The 18,828-nt window shown below is 36.1% G+C and overlaps 1 protein-coding gene across 1 annotated transcript in view; it reads right to left on the bottom strand.

The window, feature by feature from the left end:
• The window catches only part of USH2A (Usher syndrome 2A (autosomal recessive, mild)), an 802,205-nt gene that overhangs the window by 355,337 nt on the left and 428,040 nt on the right, over positions 1-18,828 (bottom strand). Inside the window, exons 33-34 of the mRNA XM_011929421.1 lie at positions 18,379-18,550; positions 11,917-12,064 (exon numbers count right to left, since the gene is read on the bottom strand). Of these exons, the coding sequence (XP_011784811.1) occupies positions 11,917-12,064; positions 18,379-18,550 (320 nt within the window). The remainder of the gene's footprint in view (positions 1-11,916; positions 12,065-18,378; positions 18,551-18,828) is intronic.

An 18,828-nucleotide genomic window follows, 5' to 3' on the forward strand; every position in this document is an offset into this window, starting at 1 on the left:
AATTTTTGGCAGTATTAGATATAAAAAATGATATCTTGTTTTGGTATTATCTTTTACTTTTGGATTATTACAGAGGTTGGCCCATTTTCTTACGTTTATCACACATTTTATTTTTCTTCTTTTGTGAAATGACTTTTCAGATGCTAACTCCAGTTTATTATAGATGTGTAGGAATGTTTTATATATTCTGGATACAGTTTTCTGATGGTTACATGTGTTCTAAATATCATCTCTCTTACTACTCATCTTTGTGGGTACTTATAGTATATTTTGATAAAAGTAAATGTTAATTTTAGTAACTCCTTTATTATTATGAAACTACCTTTTTATATCTAATAATACTGCTCACTGTAAAGCATTCTTTGTCTGATATTAAAATAGGCCCATCAGCTTTCTTTTCTTTTTCATTCTTTGACATTAAACCCTGTTGTATGATTTTGTTTTAGAACAGGAGGCTTAACAGCTATTTCAGGGTCCTCTCCTCTAACTTTGGGGACTCCTCAGGATATAACTATTGGCTAAACACTCCTTGCAACACTCACTCAAGGACTATACCAAATCCAAATAAATGGGAATCCATTTGAAGACTATCTACTAGTCCAAGCACCAAATCTTATTGCCAACATCTTTTATAATTAATGGTTAGCTGGCATTAATGAGATGTGGTTGTACTGAGGAATGGATGTTAATCATTTACCAGATAGCCTCCATAAATGTTGTGGTTTCATTCAACAGCATTTTATTAAGCTTTGAGGAAAAATGAAGGAGCACTACACCTATTGACATAAGAAGATGTTTACTCCATGTGAATTAGAGAAAAAAAGCAAGTTGCAGAACAGGATAAATTATATGACCAATTATTTTGAAGTATCAATTTTGTGCATATACTTTTAAGTAAGTAATTATTCATTCAATCAACAAGTTAGTTATTGAGTGCCTCCCCTGTTCTGGGCACTATTTCAAAACAAAGTCAAAAGCTTCCAAGCCAATTGCCTTCTTTTTCAGGGCTCTTCCTCCAACCACTTCAGTCCTTCTGTCATGATCACACACCTTTAAAACTTGGTTAGATAGCAAAAACTCACTAAGCTTTTATTTCCTGACCAAAAAAATGGGGTAATATTCCTTGCCCTGGTGGTCTGACAGTTGATCTGAGAATCGAACAAGTGAGCACATGTGAATGTGCTTTAGTAGTAATAAGCACTGTGCACATAGAACGGCCACACATAGAGCTGTCCCTTGCTTGTAGTATGAGTTAAAGTCTTACTTGCTATGGGAAGCTCACCTTAGACTATCTCCTCCAATTCTGACCTATGTCATGTGCTGCACTTCTCTTGTAAAAACTAAACTAACATCTCTCAAAAATAAGCTTAGGCAGGTCTGTATTCCTCCTTGGTACACTATCTGTCATTAGCCAATAGTTTCTTATATCTGTGTGCTATCTTTTCACTTAAAATTCATTACTTTACAATTAAGTCCAGAAAGTGCAAAGAAACAAGTAGTTACTACACACTGTAAAATAATTTTTGTAAGTCTGCTGGATTTAGATTTGGTTTCTGATCATCATCTGGCTCATCAGTAACTATGGGGTAGCTACTGTGAGCCAAGCATTGTGTTGCATGCTGGTAATACAGAAGTTGTCAGAACAGTCATTGTTACTTCCTTCACAAAACTTTCAATCTAAATGAAAGAGCAGACTAGACTTTAGATGTACTGTGTGGATGTAAAGTTTACTTTTTAAAAACCAGATGGATAGAAGGAAAATATGGGATAAGGAAGGGAGAGGTGGATGCTAACCTAGTCTGGGTAAGTTACATAATGGGGCTTATCCGAGAAACTAACCTTGATTTTTATTTTATTTATTTATTTGTTTATTTATTTATTTATTTTTTGAGATGGAGTTTTGTTCTTGTTGCCCAGGCTGGAGTACAATGGTGCAATCTCGGCTCACTGGAACCTCCGCCTCCCAGGTTCAAGTGATTCTCCTGCCTTAGCCTCCTGAGTAACTGGGATTACAGGCACCTGCCACCATGCCCAGATAATTTTATATTTTTAGTAGAGACAGGGTTTCACCATGTTGGCCAAGCTGGTCTTGAACTCCTGACCTCAGGTGTTAACACCCACCTCAGCTTCCCAAAGTGCTGGAATTATAGGCTTGAGCCACTGCGCCCATCAGAAACTGACCTTTAAGCTAAACTTGGCACTCAGAGCTACTTCATCAAGAGGAAGATGTCATAAGCCATTATTTCACTAACGATAACAAACAAATATTTTATAACAATAAGAGAAAAGTTTTCAAAAATATATTAATAAGTTGATTATTATTTGAAAAATTAAATATGATGGGTTTATTAGGTCAGCAAGCTGCCACTAGAACCTGGCTCTCCTTATTGGCCTTTAAAATGTCTATTGTATTGAAACAAAGTTTAAGAAAATGGAAATTTTGTTCACTTATTTATTCTTGCCACTCTTAGCATGAAAAAAATCATTTTAAATGTATCTTCATGCACTACCCCCCATCAAAACACACACACACAAAACACCTCTCTGTGTTAAATGTGGATTAAGTAAAATTTGGAATCAGTCAGGGTTTCAACTGGAAACCAATGACAACTCAAATGGCAATGGAAGAGATTTTAGTGGGACTCCTATTTACAAAGATGCGGACAGGGTTAAGGGAAAGCAAACAGTGATAATAAAGCATCCCCAGCTAGTACTAGCTAGGATTGCTAGACCATTCTAACTAGTTGGCTCGGAGTCCGTAAACATCTTTACGTTTGTAGGGGAAAGGGTGAGAACAAATTCAGGAACCTGGAGAAACCTGATGCTATAGGAAAGGGCCTTTGAATAGGAACTGTAGCCTTTACTAGAGGAATGCAGCCCTGGAATCCAGAGCCATGCAGAAAGAGAGTCAAGGGGAATAAGTTCTGAGACTCCATGCTCCTCTCACCTTCTTATCTTTTGCTGTTGCTGCCCATGGACAAACCAACAGGAAGCCAGAGAGAGAGAGGAAGGCCACTGCCACTGCGAGGAAAGGGTCAGCCTTGCAGGGCATGGGACAGAGTGGGAAAGGAGAGTGAATCTAGAAAAGCAAAAGAGAAATATCCACCATAAAAAATATCATTTGTTCTATTATATTGTACCACATTGTATTTTTTCAGGCTTTTTCTTGCTTATTCTCTGGTGCTAATAATCAGTAAGACAGCTGAAGCAAAATAAAACTGTAACATGCCATGTGGCAAAGGGGTTCAGGTTCTGGCTTAATTCTGTTTAATCTAATCTAGTTCTAGACATTCAGCTCTTCAATGGATGATCCACAAAATGGATACTTAATTCCCATTGGCTGTACAACAGAAGGAATTTCAAGTTTATCACCTTTCTGTTTCCATAATGATAGAATTTTTAAGGTGTTTAATTTTCACAAGGAAACTGGACGATAATTGTCCATAAAGCATATCCACTGGGATATATATCTTAGTGCCTCTTCATCATGTTATGTCAAATTGTATTTCCTAAGGTGCTCGATAGGTTGTCATATATAACCAAGGAAATTCAATGCAAGTATAATACAATGTAAATTTAATACAAGGTAACTCTATTTACACTGTAGAATTCTGTTTACTGTAAGAATTAAACAATAATGCTTTAGTGTGTCATAAAAATAACATGCATAGTGAATATAGATGCTCCAAACATATTTGTTTGTCTTTTCCAGTGCAGCACGGCACTAGAAGTATCAACTAAGGGCTCCCCCCAAGGTCCAGAAGCTGATTGAATGTGGCAGATATCTCCCTGTGTGAATATTTGATCCTTCAATTAAAAAAGGAAAAGAGAGAAGAGCTTTCACATTGTGGGATAATACCTTATTACTGTTATGCTCTCCTAAAAATGGAATCAACTGAATCTAAAAAAGACCGTGCTTGGGAAATTCTACCTGACAAACTGACTGGAGGTGTTTCATAAAAGTTACACGAGGTTTGCTCAAAACTGTCAAGCAGTTTTCCTAAGTGATTCGCTGAGTTCTATAATCCATTTCACCTATTAAAACTGAACATTTCTAGGAAAGAAAATAGAATCACATTTTGACCATTTAAAAATAAAGTTATTTCAAAATAAAAAGTAAGAAAATCAAGCAAAATACCAGTTATCTCTCTAAAACCAGAGAAAAACTAGAACACAGATCTTATGAATTGTAAATATTGGCACTAGGAACAGGACATTGAACAGGTAAAAGTAACAAAATTTTGTTTTCGTATAGCTAGATTAAATTCTACATTACAAGTCTTTCTACAAAATGTAGAGGCAGGTAGTATAGTGAAGAAAACCATGAAGTTTTGTCATTCACACCTTGCTTTGATTTGTACAACCTTTCTGCTTAATCAGCTGTCTTGATTTTGAGTAATTAAATTGTTTAATACTTACAAATCTAAGTTTCCACATTTGTGAAATAACAATACCTATTTCATGGGCTAGTTATGAGAATTAAAGTACCTGGCAAATTCTTATAAATGATAGCCATTATTATTATTACTAATGTTATTAGTGTTAGCAGGAAATCAAGTATTTCTTTCTATGCATGCATAGAATATTTAATTTGTATTTATACATACAACTTCATGTGCATACACTATAAAAAATTTATTTCCATAGCATCATCTCTTAATGTGAAGGACAACATATATAGAGTGTATATGAAAGATCTATAGTTAATTGATTTCTCTACCATCCATTACTGACAGAATATACAAGCTCAAAACACTGAGCCAAATGTTTTTTTTTAATAACGTTCTATTGTCTTCAAGGTGCTATGTGTAAGTCTACAAAAATAATCAGCCTCCTAAGATGTTTCTATTATTTTTGACATGATTGCCACCGTTTTGAGACATGTTCACATATAAATTCTCACAAAGATGGACCAATATGAAAGACTAAATTAGGAAAATATTTCCATAAGCTTCTCAGGTCCCCTTCACTTCTCCAGAAGACGCTAGACCATGTCTAATGGGTGCCCAGCTCTCATGCTTCTCCCTCTCTCTCTTTTTTGTTTTAGACATGGTCTCACTCTGTCACCCAGGCTGAAGTGCAGTGGCACAATTGTGGTTCACTGCAACCTCTGACTCCCACGTTCAAGCGATTCTCATGCCCCAGCCTCCCAAGTAGCTGGGACTACAGGCACACACTACCATGCGCGGCTAATTTTTTCTTTATTTTTTGTTTTCTTGTTTTGGTAGAGACAGGGTTTCATCATGTTTCCCAGGCTGGTCTCGAACTCCTGGGCTCAAGTGATCTGCCCACCTTGACCTCCCAAATTGCTGGGATTATAGGCATGAGCCGCCACGCGCAGTCAAATGCTTCTTTCTTAATTATGCCCATGTTGTTATTAACAAATCCCGATCACAGTAAAAATATATCCTTTCATACTGAGACATGCAAAGTGCAAACAAGACAAGTCTATGTGCTGTCTTTCATTAGAATATCTACAGATTACCAGGCTGATGAAATCTTAAGCAAAAGGACTGGGTCTCTAAGTGTGTGCTTTAAGCCTTCAGCAGGCCAAGAGGAAGATTCATTTCTGCTGCCTTTGAAATCATACCACCTGTGTTACATAATCATAAAATGTGCTCACAGTGGGCATTTGTGTATGTTGTATGATTGCATACATAGTGAATATGCTTCTCACATCAACACTACTGCAATTTTGTTATTGTCCCTATCATCAGTAAATATGAATTCATTCGACAGCTTTATAACACCCCTCTACTCTGTGGCACTCTGTCAAGGGCCAGGACTAGGGCAGTGAAAAAGGCACATGTGATTCCTGCCTTCATGCGGCTTAGTCTAATAAAAAAACTATTTTAGGTCGATTTACTTAGGTGAAAATAGAGGTTAGTTACAAGGAATTATGGCTATTAATAAAAGATAAACATTTTATATTCCATATTTTTAGCTAGTATTTTAAAAAACACATATTCTAATTAGTTTAAAATGTCACTTTAAATGTTATGCTACATAATGACGAATAAGTTTGGCATAGTCAGATAGCTATGCTGTTTTAGGAAGGTAGACTTGAAGTGTGAAGAAAAAACATATTTCAGGATTCTAAGGCCTAAGCTTCTAAAAGGGAATATGGCTCATGAGAATTTGGAAGCTCTCAAAAGCATAACTTTAATTATGCAATTGCAATCTACACAATACAGGTCACAAATTTATTAGACAGTAATCCTTTGTGCTACTTCTCTGTGATAGCTAAGGTCTTACAAAGGAAGCGTCAAGGTCCTACATAATAAGGGTTCCTAGGAACCTTGGACCTAAAAGTCGCTCTTTTTGGCGGTTTTAAAATCATGTCTGAAAGCGCAGCCTGTAAAGAACACCTTTGCCAGAGGGAATGTGGGTGCAAAGGACTCTGATTAGAGAAACACAGAGCTGGAGTGTCACACCATCATTTTTGCAGGTATGTGAAGCAAGGGACTAGAATTAAGCAGGACGTATTTGAAGACGAGCAAAGCCTTAGGTGTGAATCAAGTGATAATGACTCAGTACTTAAAGACTGTACTTGGCAGACTGAGGCGATTAATAGCAAGTAACATTGTAATAGTAAAATCACAGAAATGTCCATCAGTAAAAAGGTGGGTCTTGTAAGCTGTAGTTTCATCAGTGGGATTGCATACCGCCTTTTGAAAGAATGAGGTCACGTTTCACTGAACTGCAAGGAAAGATGTTTGCACCATATTGTGAAGTGAGAAAAGTAAATTCCACAACAATGCAAATAGTATGAGCTCACCCTTGTTTAACAAATGCATATTTTATGCATAGATCGCTGTGATTATTAATTAACAAATTTGTTTGTTTTAAACTAACACTGCTCTTAATCTTTTTTTTTCTAGTTTAGAAGTTTATGGCATTTTATTACATCCTCCCTATATCATATTTATTTATTATGGTAGAAAACACAACATAAAATTGGGCATCTTAACCATTTTAAGTGCACGACCATGTTATCTACATACACATGGTCGTGCAACAGATTTGTAGAACTTTGTCGTCTTGGAAAACTGAAGCTCTGAACCCATTGAACAATAGCTCTCCATTTCCCCCTTCCACCCAGCCCTTGGTAACTGTAATTCTGCTTTCTGTGTCTGTGCATTCAACTACTGTAAATAAACTCACATAAGTGCAATCATGCAGTATTTGTCTTTTTGTGAGTGGCTTATTTCATTTACCATAATGTGCTCAAGTTTCATCCACATTGTATCGTATGACAGGACTTCCTTCTTTTTAAGGCCGCATGATATTCCACTGTATAACTATATCACATTTTTCTTATGCATTTATCTGTCCATAGACACTTGGATTGTTTGCACCTCTTAGCTACTGTGAATAATGCTGCAATGTGTCTTGTTTCCAATTCTTTTGGATATATTTAAAGAAGTGGGATTGCTACATCATATAATAATTCTATTATTAATTATCTGAGGAACCTCTACACTATTTTTCATAGCAGATGCACCATTTAATATTCCCACCAACAGTACTTAAGGGTCCCAATTTCTCCACATCCTTTCCAGAATGTGTTGTTTTTCTGTTTTTTACTTTAATAATGGTGATCAACAATTTTTTAACTGAGCAATTATTATGTGCCAAGGCACTGTTCTTGGAGCTGCTGGTACACTACTGAACAAAAGACACCAAATTAGGAAAAATTCTCAGGGTTCATAAAGTATGTACTGAACCAACTAGCAAGCTTCCCAGCACAGACACTGTGGAGAAGGACCAGGTTGGGAGACAAGGAAGAGAACTGAAATAACAAAGGGAGAGGATATTTTCTTAAAGCCTTGGTTAAGGATTACCATCAGACTTTCACGAGTAGGAGCTGATCAGTTCAGTCAGAATCAGCTATGAAAAGGACAGAATGTTTCGTACGCCATGGTGGCCAAAGGCTACCAACTGTTTGATTGGCAAGAACTGGACATTTATGTCAGAACCTTTTTATACCCTTCATATTTTGTCATATATAGGCATGCATAAAAATATACCTAGTTCTCACTCTAGAAGGTGGGTTTAATTTTCCTCAACAAATCTTTGTTCATGTTTATAAATCCCTAGTGAATAAATATTCCTTTAGGTACATAACTGACTAACAGAGTTAAGACTTTGAAATCTGAGTGTGCAAAACCGGCAAGTAGTACCTGTTTCAGACTAAACACATGTATATCTCTGGTCCTGCAACATCTTTATGAGGATGCAGATGGATGACATGTCCACATCTCATAGGGCACCACCATGAGCTGCTTCTTTGTATACCCAGCACCTTGCACACCTCCCTACCCCGTGAGCATTCATTTATATGGATATTTTCCCCAAGGGACTCTGACATCCTTGAGATCAAGAAGCAAGGAAATTCACTGTATATATAAGAGTGATGGAAACTAGTAGGCCATCAAAATACATACTTTGAATGAACAAATGCAAATTTTTTGCATGGCATGAGGAGGATCCTGAAGCGATCTGAGTAAGCAATATTAGTGGCCTTCACTAATGAAGTGCAGTCGAGGGGTTGTGTGGTGACAGCAGTCAAGGGTGAGCAAGGATTAAAGTGAAGACTGCTGCTCAGTATCCTGGCTGGCAGGGCTGGGTGGTGCAAATCCGTGACAGAGGGAATACAGGAGAAAGAGCAAGTAGAGATACAGAGACCATGAGGAGAAATCAACTTGGATATGCTGAGTTGAAGATGTAACAAAAATCCAGGTGGAGGATTTTGTGAGTGGTCTCAGTCGGAAAATGTATTAAATACCCAGGAGCATTTTGATGATAACCAAGGCAGTGGAAGATTCTGATTATTTAGGAGGCCTGTGGTGGAGCCTAGAATCTACTTCTTCAATTGGTACTCCCAAGATGGTTCTAAGAATCAGATAAATTTGAGAAATACCATTTAAAATTTTTTGAAAGGGTTTATTTAGTTACACAAGAATGAAGTCTATCTTATTCTCCAATTGTATTTGTCTTCTCCAGTATATTCAGAAATTAGAAAGCAACCATTACGTAGCATATATTGCCATGTGGGTCTAGTACCATTAACTTTGAATTGGGTATAATCCAGAAAAGAAAATTAAAAATTCTTTGGTCAAATGCAAGATCGACACTCCCAAAATAGAAACCCAGGCCCAGAATCTACACAGCTAGACAAATATATTTTAGGAACAAATGCATTTTGAACAAATATATTGCAGGCACTGGGTGGTATCATCTCTCTTGGTATCATTAAAGAGCCAGGGCTTTGGAGTTATGTATGCCACTGATCAAAGGTAATTTCCACAAGAGACATTAAATGAATTAAATATTATTGGGTACCAATAAAAAGTAGAACATTGTGTTAGGCTCTGTGGAGTGAAAGAGAAATTAATGATTTATGGTCCTTATCATCTGGTGGGAGTGTTTGACATATACCCAAATAACTTTAAGCACAGGCTGAATGAAATTCCATTATGAAGGCATAGAAACAGGTCACATAGTCAAGAGAAGAGGGAAAGTTTACCTTAAACTTAAGGAACAGTAGAATGATTCCATAGAATAAGAGGCCTACAGTTAGCCTAGAAGAAGGAGTTGGATTTCTACAGGTAAAGACAGGGTGCTGATGGGATTGTTAATCTCAGTTTTCTTTTCTTTTCTTTTTTTTTTTTTTTTTTGAGACGGAATCTTGCTCTGTCACCCAGGTTGGAGTGCAGTGACACGATCTCGGCTCACTGCAAGCTCTGTCTCCCAGGTTCATGCCATTCTCCTGCCTTAGCCTCCCCAGTAACTGGGACTGCAGGCACCTGCCACCACGCCTGGCTAATTTTTTGTATTTTCAGTACAGACGGGGTTTCACCATGTTAGCCAGGATAGTCTCAATCTCCTGACCTCATGATCTGCCCGCCTCAGCCTCCCAAAACGCTGAGATTACAGGCATGAGTCACAGCATTCGGCCTGTTAATCTCAATTTTCTAATCAAGGAAACTGGGGTCCACGGAAGTTAATGAATTTCCCAAGGTAACACAGTCACTGTACATTAGAAACAATTTTTGACTCCAAGACTATTTGACTCCACCCATGTTTCACAACCCAACATTAAGCCATAAATATTACAGCGTGGCTAGAAAGGAAGATATGTTACAAGGCAATGTGTATTCAGGTTGAGTCACAAGTTGGTAGTAACGTGAATACCAGACTAAAAATTTGTACTTTATTCTTTGGGTATTGGAGAAGAAGCGTGGGGACTTTGAAGACAGATGGAGAGACAAGATGTTTTCCAACAATCAGATTATCCCTCTCTAGACAATCAACAAGAGAAACAAAATGCTAAAAAAATGGGGGAAATTGGGGAGAAGTAGTAAAAGAAAAAAAGTAGTTTTTTAAGAAATAAAACTACCTTTTAAATGTCTAACCATTGTACCACAATTAAAATTCTAAAAATCCCACTGTGATTAAACACAAGACTTTGGAATACCACGGAAGTACTAATACAAATCTCCAAAATCTCCCAAATTCTTCTTGCTTGATGAGTACATTTTAAAACTGCTTGCAAATATACAAAACATACACAAATACGCAAAACATTCAAAGAGCTTTGAAATGTGGAAAATATTTCCCTGAACGACTGAAGATTCTGAGTGCAATTGTAGTTCCAATTGCATTTACCAATTGGGATGGAGGGAAGTGTTCTACTATGCAAATCATGTAATAGCATTTCACAGGAATCCGATTGAAATAAATCATTAACATTTTCATTGCCACCTATCAACTAGAGTTCTTTGTGGAGTAAGAATTATAACAAGATGGTTGATTGCTTAATATAGTATCAAATAGGCATCCATTTATTTTTTCTTGGAGAATTTGTAATAGTACAGGAATAACTTCAATAGCACAGATAATAACTCACTCTGATTATTAGAATTCTCTCCATTACCTCAAATATATCTAGCGCATTTGCCAAAAGTTTAATTAAAATGAGATGGCTGGAATAATTAATATCATAGTAAACATAAGACAAACTAATAAAACTGTAACTTTTTTCTTTCATTCTTTGTGCCTATGCTAAAAGAGTCCATTTCAATTTTCAGTAATGAGTTACTTAAAAGAGTTTCTATGATATTAAAAGTCTTCTTGATATTTGCCTCAAAGAGGAATGAAATTTAATGTCAAGTAAGCTTCCATCATTGCGAAACAATGGTACTATGTTATGCGAATCTTAAAGATGTTTCCACTAAACGAATAAAGCAATTTCTACCCAAAACTACTATAAATTCTTCATAATGAGGTTTTATTTTAGTGAAACATAACTGACTAACTTACTAAACTCTACAAAAACATATATATTGCTTAGAAGTGCACAAAACTTGTTTCCAGCTAAATATGTATAAATATATGTGTGTTTAATCTATGTGTTGTTTAAAAACTGCATGTTGAAATATTTATAAATAGTATATTAAAAAATACAGAGTTCCAAGTGGCCTCTTTTAAAATAAACTTATTAAATCAAAAGCGTTTTGACACCATATGTACATGAACTTTCCACCTCGCTCCTTCTCTGAGGAAGAACTAATGGCTTTTAAAAACAGAAAGTCATTGAAAATACAATGTCACTCTCACTACGGCATTCTTTGGGAATCCTCCCCATTTGCTCTCTTCACCTCTCCTGGAGCATATTAAACAATAAGATGCAGTACACAAGAACTATCAAAAGGGAGCACTTTTGAGCCACCAAAATTGTGTGTTAGCCTAAAAACCACAATCTCCCCAACTACAGACAATGATACTATCTTAGGTATTTTATGTGCTAAAATGATCATTAAAAATTAAGCACCACATATAAGCTGCCATTTAGAATATTAATTTACCTTTGCTAATCATCTTTTTAACTTAAGGCTAAAAGAGTTCACTTACCATTCGGATATTCAGGCTCAGTCCAGGAGACATTAAAGGAGTCAGGTGAATATGAGTGAACTTTGGGGGCTGGCACGCCCTCGGGTATGTCCTCGTCAGTTAGGGCCTCACTGGCCTCACTCACTGTGCACCCACCACCCGTGCAAGCCTAAACAGAGATGTAAAAATGCGCACTTCACTCTTGGTCCCAAAAGTTTTCATGAACATTGAGGAAAGAGAATTAACAATAAGAGTTTCAGATTTTGTTATATAATGCTACCTTTACTCCCCCAAAATAAATTCATTTCAATGTTAAGATTCAACATTTATTTAGTTTGCTTTATAAGGCATAAGATAACCATCCCCAATAGTTAGAGAATAACCCAGACAGTATGAATGTATGAATTAGGGAAGCATCCTAAGTGAGAGCCTAGAGATGTAGGGCATATATTGACTGGATAAACAGCCCTGCTGAAGTTAGCCTTGCACAAAGCTTCCCAGAGTGAATTACACACACACACACACACACACACAGAGCATGTGTACACATAACATAAGTAAAGTACTAGAGGATAAAGACTACTTTAAGGTAAAACAACTGACTTCTAGGGAAGAAAAGATGTGCAGCAAATACAATTGCCTTCTATTCCTACAGTGTGACCACTATGTTTATAGTATAACACCAAGTAAAACGAAATAAAACAATGTTTCTCATAAAACAATAAATACAAAGCTATTGTTGAGTGAATGTTTAATGGCTTAAAGGATCACATAATTTACTCATGTGTCAGAGTAGATAGACTTCATCAAAACATGTCTGACAAATTTAACATGATCACAGAACTCTCTGTTCCCTAATTATGTGTCACTAATGTCAAAAATGGTAACATGAATGTTACAGAAACTTCTGTGTACACCTTCATAGTAAACTGCAAATAATTTTTTTAAACTTACTGGACAAGCACTTTTCCAGGAAATTGATACATACATTAGGGGTTTTTAAGCTCATATTTGCTAGCAATATTAGTAATTATATCCTTATATAACAATGATACTTGAAAACTATACTTAAGCTTGGTTCAGTATCTCTTCAAGTTACAATTTCTTTTTTTTTTTTTTGAGATGGAGTCTCGCTCTGTCGCCCAGGCTGGAGTGCAGTGGCCGGATCTCAGCTCACTGCAAGCTCCGCCTCCCGGGTTTACACCATTCTCCTGCCTCAGCCTCCTGAGTAGCTGGGACTACAGGCGCCCGCCACCTCGCCCGGCTAGTTTTTGTATTTTTTAGTAGAGACAGGGTTTCACCGTGTTAGCCAGGATGGTCTCGATCTCCTGACCTCGTGATCCGCCCGTCTCGGCCTCCCAAAGTGCTGGGATTACAGGCTTGAGCCACCGCGCCCAGCCTTCAAGTTACAATTTCAATTGATACAACGAAGTTTAAAAATATTTCAAAAAGCACTAAATTTTCCCAAAATCAAAAAGAAAATAAAGCAAAATCATAAGACAGTGTAAAAAAGCAGAGTTATTTAACTCATTTTTGTGTAGGATAGATATTACCAAGATAAAAAATTAAAGCATCTCTTTCTTTAGGCATCCCCTCTGATTTCTCAGTTTGATACTGAGGGAGTGAATTTGTGATTCTTAAAGCAGTAAATATTCTTTTTCCACAAAGACAGAAGGAGGCTGACCGATTTTTAGATTTTTTTTTAAATATCGGAGTATACTACTATTTGCAACATTGTTGAAACTTGTTGCAAATTCTTCATTATATGCATAAACAAGAGTTTATGGTCAACAAACATGGATATTCATCTCACTTGCTATTACAAGACTATAGCAGTAGCCCATTTCTTCAGGACAATTTCTTACCAGCTTAAGCAAGTTTCAGATGGGTTAAATTGTGGTCTGGGCATGAAACTGCATTAAGATTGGGTACCTAATTCACCTCTGTGGGTTTCCTCTAATTCTCAGCTGTGGCATGTGCCTTTCTATACAAGAAAAAAGCCATACTCCTCTTGAGAATGGAATCTTTGCAAATGTGGCCCAACTCTGACTCAAAACTTTAGGACAAGTCACTGTTAGCTCAAAAAATAATTGCCCAACGATTAAAATAGAAAAAAAGTTGAAGACCCCAGACATTTCAAATGTGCTAAAAGTGCTCAAGAAAATATGGCAGGAAAAGAGGCCATATGAGACAGCTGAGTTTTCAAAGGAAAAACGGTCAAAGACAAATTCTTCCCACTTCTCAGGGAGAAAAAAAAATCCATTTATTTGCATTTTTCAGATTTTTTTTCCTAGGAAGGGAAAAATGTTGCAGTTTCTTATAGTTAAACTTGTAACACACTGGGATTTAACTCTGATGATCTATTTGTCACTATTTTTTTCTTCTTTGTGTGCTAAGATATTTCCCCCACTAACACTCCCCAAATAAATTGTGTACTATACAACATATAAGTGTATATTTTTTTAAACAGAGTGTGAATTAAAATTTACTTTGTTTTGAGGATTTTATGATGTCTTCTAGGATAAGTAAAAACATCCTTTGGTTTAGAATGACTGTTTCTTATACTATGTCATCTGAGATCCATAAACCAGTAACTTGACAAAGAAATCTCTTAAGAATATAAGGCATTTGGCCGGGCGCGGTGGCTCAAGCCTGTAATCCCAGCACTTTGGGAGGCCGAGACGGGCGGATCACGAGGTCAGGAGATCGAGACCATCCTGGCTGACACGGTGAAACCCCGTCTCTACTAAAAATACAAAAACTAGCCGGGCGAGGTGGCGGGCACCTGTAGTCCCAGCTACTCCGGAGGCTGAGGCAGGAGAATGGTGTAAACCCGGGAGGCGGAGCTTGCAGTGAGCTGAGATCCGGCCACTGCACTCCAGTCCGGGTGACAGAGCGAGACTCCCCCTCAAAAAAAAAAAAAAAAAAAAATAAGGCATTTATGAAAGAATTTTTCTTGTAAATGAAATTATTTATAAAGAGGCTGCTGAAATAACAGAATTACCTGCAAATTATTTTATTTTGTTTTGCCCACATTCTTTTTGGATGCATTTAGAGGGTTCTAAGTAAGCAACACAATACTTTAGTTCCTTTGATGGGAAAATAAATGTTCTTAAAGTTGCTTCCAATTGGTCTAATCTGACATCATCTAAATGAAATTGAACCAATCAGTATCTTGTTTGACCTGCCCGCACCAGAGGCCACTACATTCAATACAGCTGAAAGCTGATTAAAATTCTGGTTTGGAAAAACTAAACAAAATATTGGTGTTGATTAAACATGACTTTATGAAATGGCAAGGTCTCTGAAAGCCTGACAGCCATTAAAATAAGTTGTTGTAACTCATCTCTTACAGCTTTTCTTAGTTATAGCCATTTTGAAAAATTCATAAAGGCATAACTCTGCCTTAAAATGATGAGCAACATCTGAGCAAATAAGGGATTCAATTTTGGTACAATAAAATGCATAAATAATAAACTTGTATCAATTATTTTTTAAATCATGACTATTAAGACAATCCAAAACTAGCAATCCTTTCTTTGTTGTTGTTGAGACGGAGACTTGCTGTGTTGCCCAGGCTGGAGTGCAGAGGCAGATCTCGGATCACTGCAACCTCTGCCTCTTGGGTTCAAGGGTTTCTCGTGCCTCAGCCTCCCGAGTAGCTGGGATTATATGCTTGCAGCACCACACCCGGCTATTTTTTGTATTTTAAGTAGAGATAGGTTTTCACCATGTTGGCCAGGCTGGTCTTGAACTCCTGGCCTCAAGTGATCTGCCCACGTGGTCCTCCCAAAGTGCTGGGATTACAGACCTGAACCACTGTGCCCGGACCAAACTAGCATTCTCTTTTCCAGTAAATTTTCAGGTCCATAGGGATTGAGGGCGTTAAGAGTGCAACATATTTTAAAATACGAAGAAAAAGAAAAAGGCCACTTGATCCATAATTACTTAAAAAGTTAAGTCATTTCCAGGAATCTTTCAGGAACATATAATACTTAGAATTCATCAAGTTACAAATGGCTAGCAGTAGTATGAAAATTATCAAACAACACCTATCTTGATAGCTGTCTGTATTAATAGCTTCTTTATTTTATTTTTAACGTATTGTCTTCTTTATTAGGAGCTATCACATTTCAAAATAGACTTTGTTGAGTGTAGCAACATATTATGCTATTTTTTTTTTCTTGCAGTGGAAAGAGTATGTTTTGGAACCACACCATTCCTAATTCCAATGCTTCCAAGCAAATTATTGAATTCATATCAAAAGTATTAGAATCTTTATGAAATGATGTCCTTGGTGGTCATGCATTCAGGAATTACTTGCTCAGCTTCCAGTTTCCAATAGGCCCTGTGCTTGAAACTGCAGACTGAATTTTGAAAGATTCAATCCTTATGTTTCAGCAGTTTATAATCCAGTCAAATGTGAAAACTAAATGATGTTACATGAAGTAACATACCCGCTCCAAGCCTAGAGTAAATCATAGTGGTTCAAATCCCCATGTGTCTTCCTCTATTCCAAGTGCTGCTTAAAGGCTTTGTTATCTTATGTTTTGTTTTCCAGCTCTTAGTCAACATGCTATAATGATCTATAAAGGCAACTCCACTTTGCTGAGAACCTGCTCTCAATCTATGAACCTAATGACCTTGAAAGCCAGTTATTATATTGAAACTGTGAAATATATAATAATCCCTCAATTAACCAGGATGAACCTAAAATGTTTTGGTTCATTTAATTTACTGTCTAACAGAGTTAAGTAAAAAACTTGTTAGTTGAATCCTTCCTGAAAATATATTATTTTCTGCCCTAATAAATATAGTGAACTTGAAAATAATGTGAGCAAGTTTATTTCCCCACCAAGAGTTAAGGCAAGGATTTTCACATCTTTACAACGTCTCGCATCAACATTATTCAGTGGCTGACAGATAGCATTTGACTCCATAGAATAGTGTTTGGGATTACTTTTTTTAGCATCATAGAATATTATGGCTGAGAGACATTAAAAATCGTTTAGTTCAATGTTCTAATTTTAGACTTGAAGAAAATAAAACTCAGTGAGGTTAAGTGAATTTGCCTTAGGTCACACAGTTAGTAGCAAAATCTGAATTAATACTCCGGGCAGAGGACTCCTAATCTACCAGTATGTATTTTCAAGGTATTAAGGATTTACAAAATATAGGAGATTGATATGAATTCTGATTGACCACACAGCACATCCTAAAATCTGCCCTAGGAATAGAATCTGTTTTATGTCATTTGCCTACTTCTGATAAAAACCAAGAGCACAATTTCGGTTTAATTTTGGTTGCTTCCAAAAAATTAAGACTCTTCCTGATTTTGATACTACTATTATTTTGAAAATAGTTTGTATTTCTGTGTTAGCATTTGAAAATCAAGTTAGTATATTTCTTAATGGGTAATAAAACTGTAAGTAACCAAAGTGCTATTTCATAAACTCTGCTGTGCGGAACACCTAGGCACAGGGAGTCAGTTTTGAATGGTATTTTTTACCACTGTGTGATTGCCCTTGTTTTGTGGTGTTAAGTCAGACAGTTAGCAATAGTTGAATGTAGTTTATTTTCTCATAGTGTAATATTTAGAGCATTCAAGAGCATGTTAAGTAAAATGAATGCATACACAGTGTCTACATAAATGTAAATTTATTCATAATCAAGAGCAGAATATTTTCTATGGCATTTATCAAAGCAAATATCCTTATATAGGTACTGCTATAAAATGAAGAGTGTGTTTAAAACAAATAGGGACAATCTCATGTTTATATTCAGTTATTTTCAGATGTGCTATTAAACTTAAAAAAGATTATATTTCATCAAAAAACAAAAGGAACTACTGAGTATAAATTCCACAGTAATATCAAGGTCTTTTAAAAGACCTTTGTGTAAAAGTGCTATTTTGCATTAAAAAAAAAATGCTATTGTCTGTCTAAAGTAACCTCTAAACTATGTTGGTTCTGGGGTTTTATTAAGTGACTGTTCTTCTGAGATACGAGCATAATACAAACCAGAATGTAATAACAATCAAGAATATTTGACGGTCATTTAAACTTCCATTTAAAAATATAGGATCTAAATTTTCACACTGTGCATGTTTTTAAAATGAATACAAATGCCACAGAGAAATAATCTTATTAATCCTAGCACTTTAGAAAAAGTTCTTAACAATTATGATGTTCTACAAGTAATTTTAAAAATCTTGATAATCCCAACTTTGACTTGGGAAAATCTACTGACTCAGGCTGTTATTCTATCATTTTGAATAATATAAAATAAATGTGTAGGTACTAGATCAACAGAATTCACATTTAGGATGGGAAGTGAGTTTTCAGTATAAATAGTAATACATGAGGATTTTGATTTTTTTTTTTTTTTTTTTGAGAGAGAAAGAAAAGATAGGACAAAAGGAGAGGGAGAAAAAGTGGAAATGAAGTGGAATGGGAACAGAGAAAGTGATGGAAACAAACTTACTCCCAGCTTGATGAGATATTTATTACCAGGTAAAAGGTATTGTAGCATATGATCCTGGAAAAGTTCTGTACTATTATAGATGACACTCCAAACTGTAAAATCATCTGTGTGATTTGAAACATATAATATATAGCGTTCCAGAATCCCACTTATTTTTCTTGGTTGTTTCCACCTGGGAATGGTAAAATGCAGCATTATCATTCATTCAAGTCAAAACTAAAATATGCAGGATTTTCAAAGGACACATTTGAACTTGGATTCGTGACACTTTTTAAATAAAACATAAGTCTCAAAATTGATTCATTTAAAATAAAACACGGAAGTAGTTATCCAATGCCTATTCTGAGGGGCAAAAATAAAATATGATATGGCCCCTGCCGTCTGGTTACTTGTAATTTTAATTAGCTAACAATACAAAAATGTATAAGTGAGTATTTATTTTGAATTTAA

Source organism: Colobus angolensis, unplaced genomic scaffold (genome assembly GCF_000951035.1).
Source record: "Colobus angolensis palliatus isolate OR3802 unplaced genomic scaffold, Cang.pa_1.0 Scaffold81, whole genome shotgun sequence".
NCBI lineage: Eukaryota > Metazoa > Chordata > Mammalia > Primates > Cercopithecidae > Colobus > Colobus angolensis.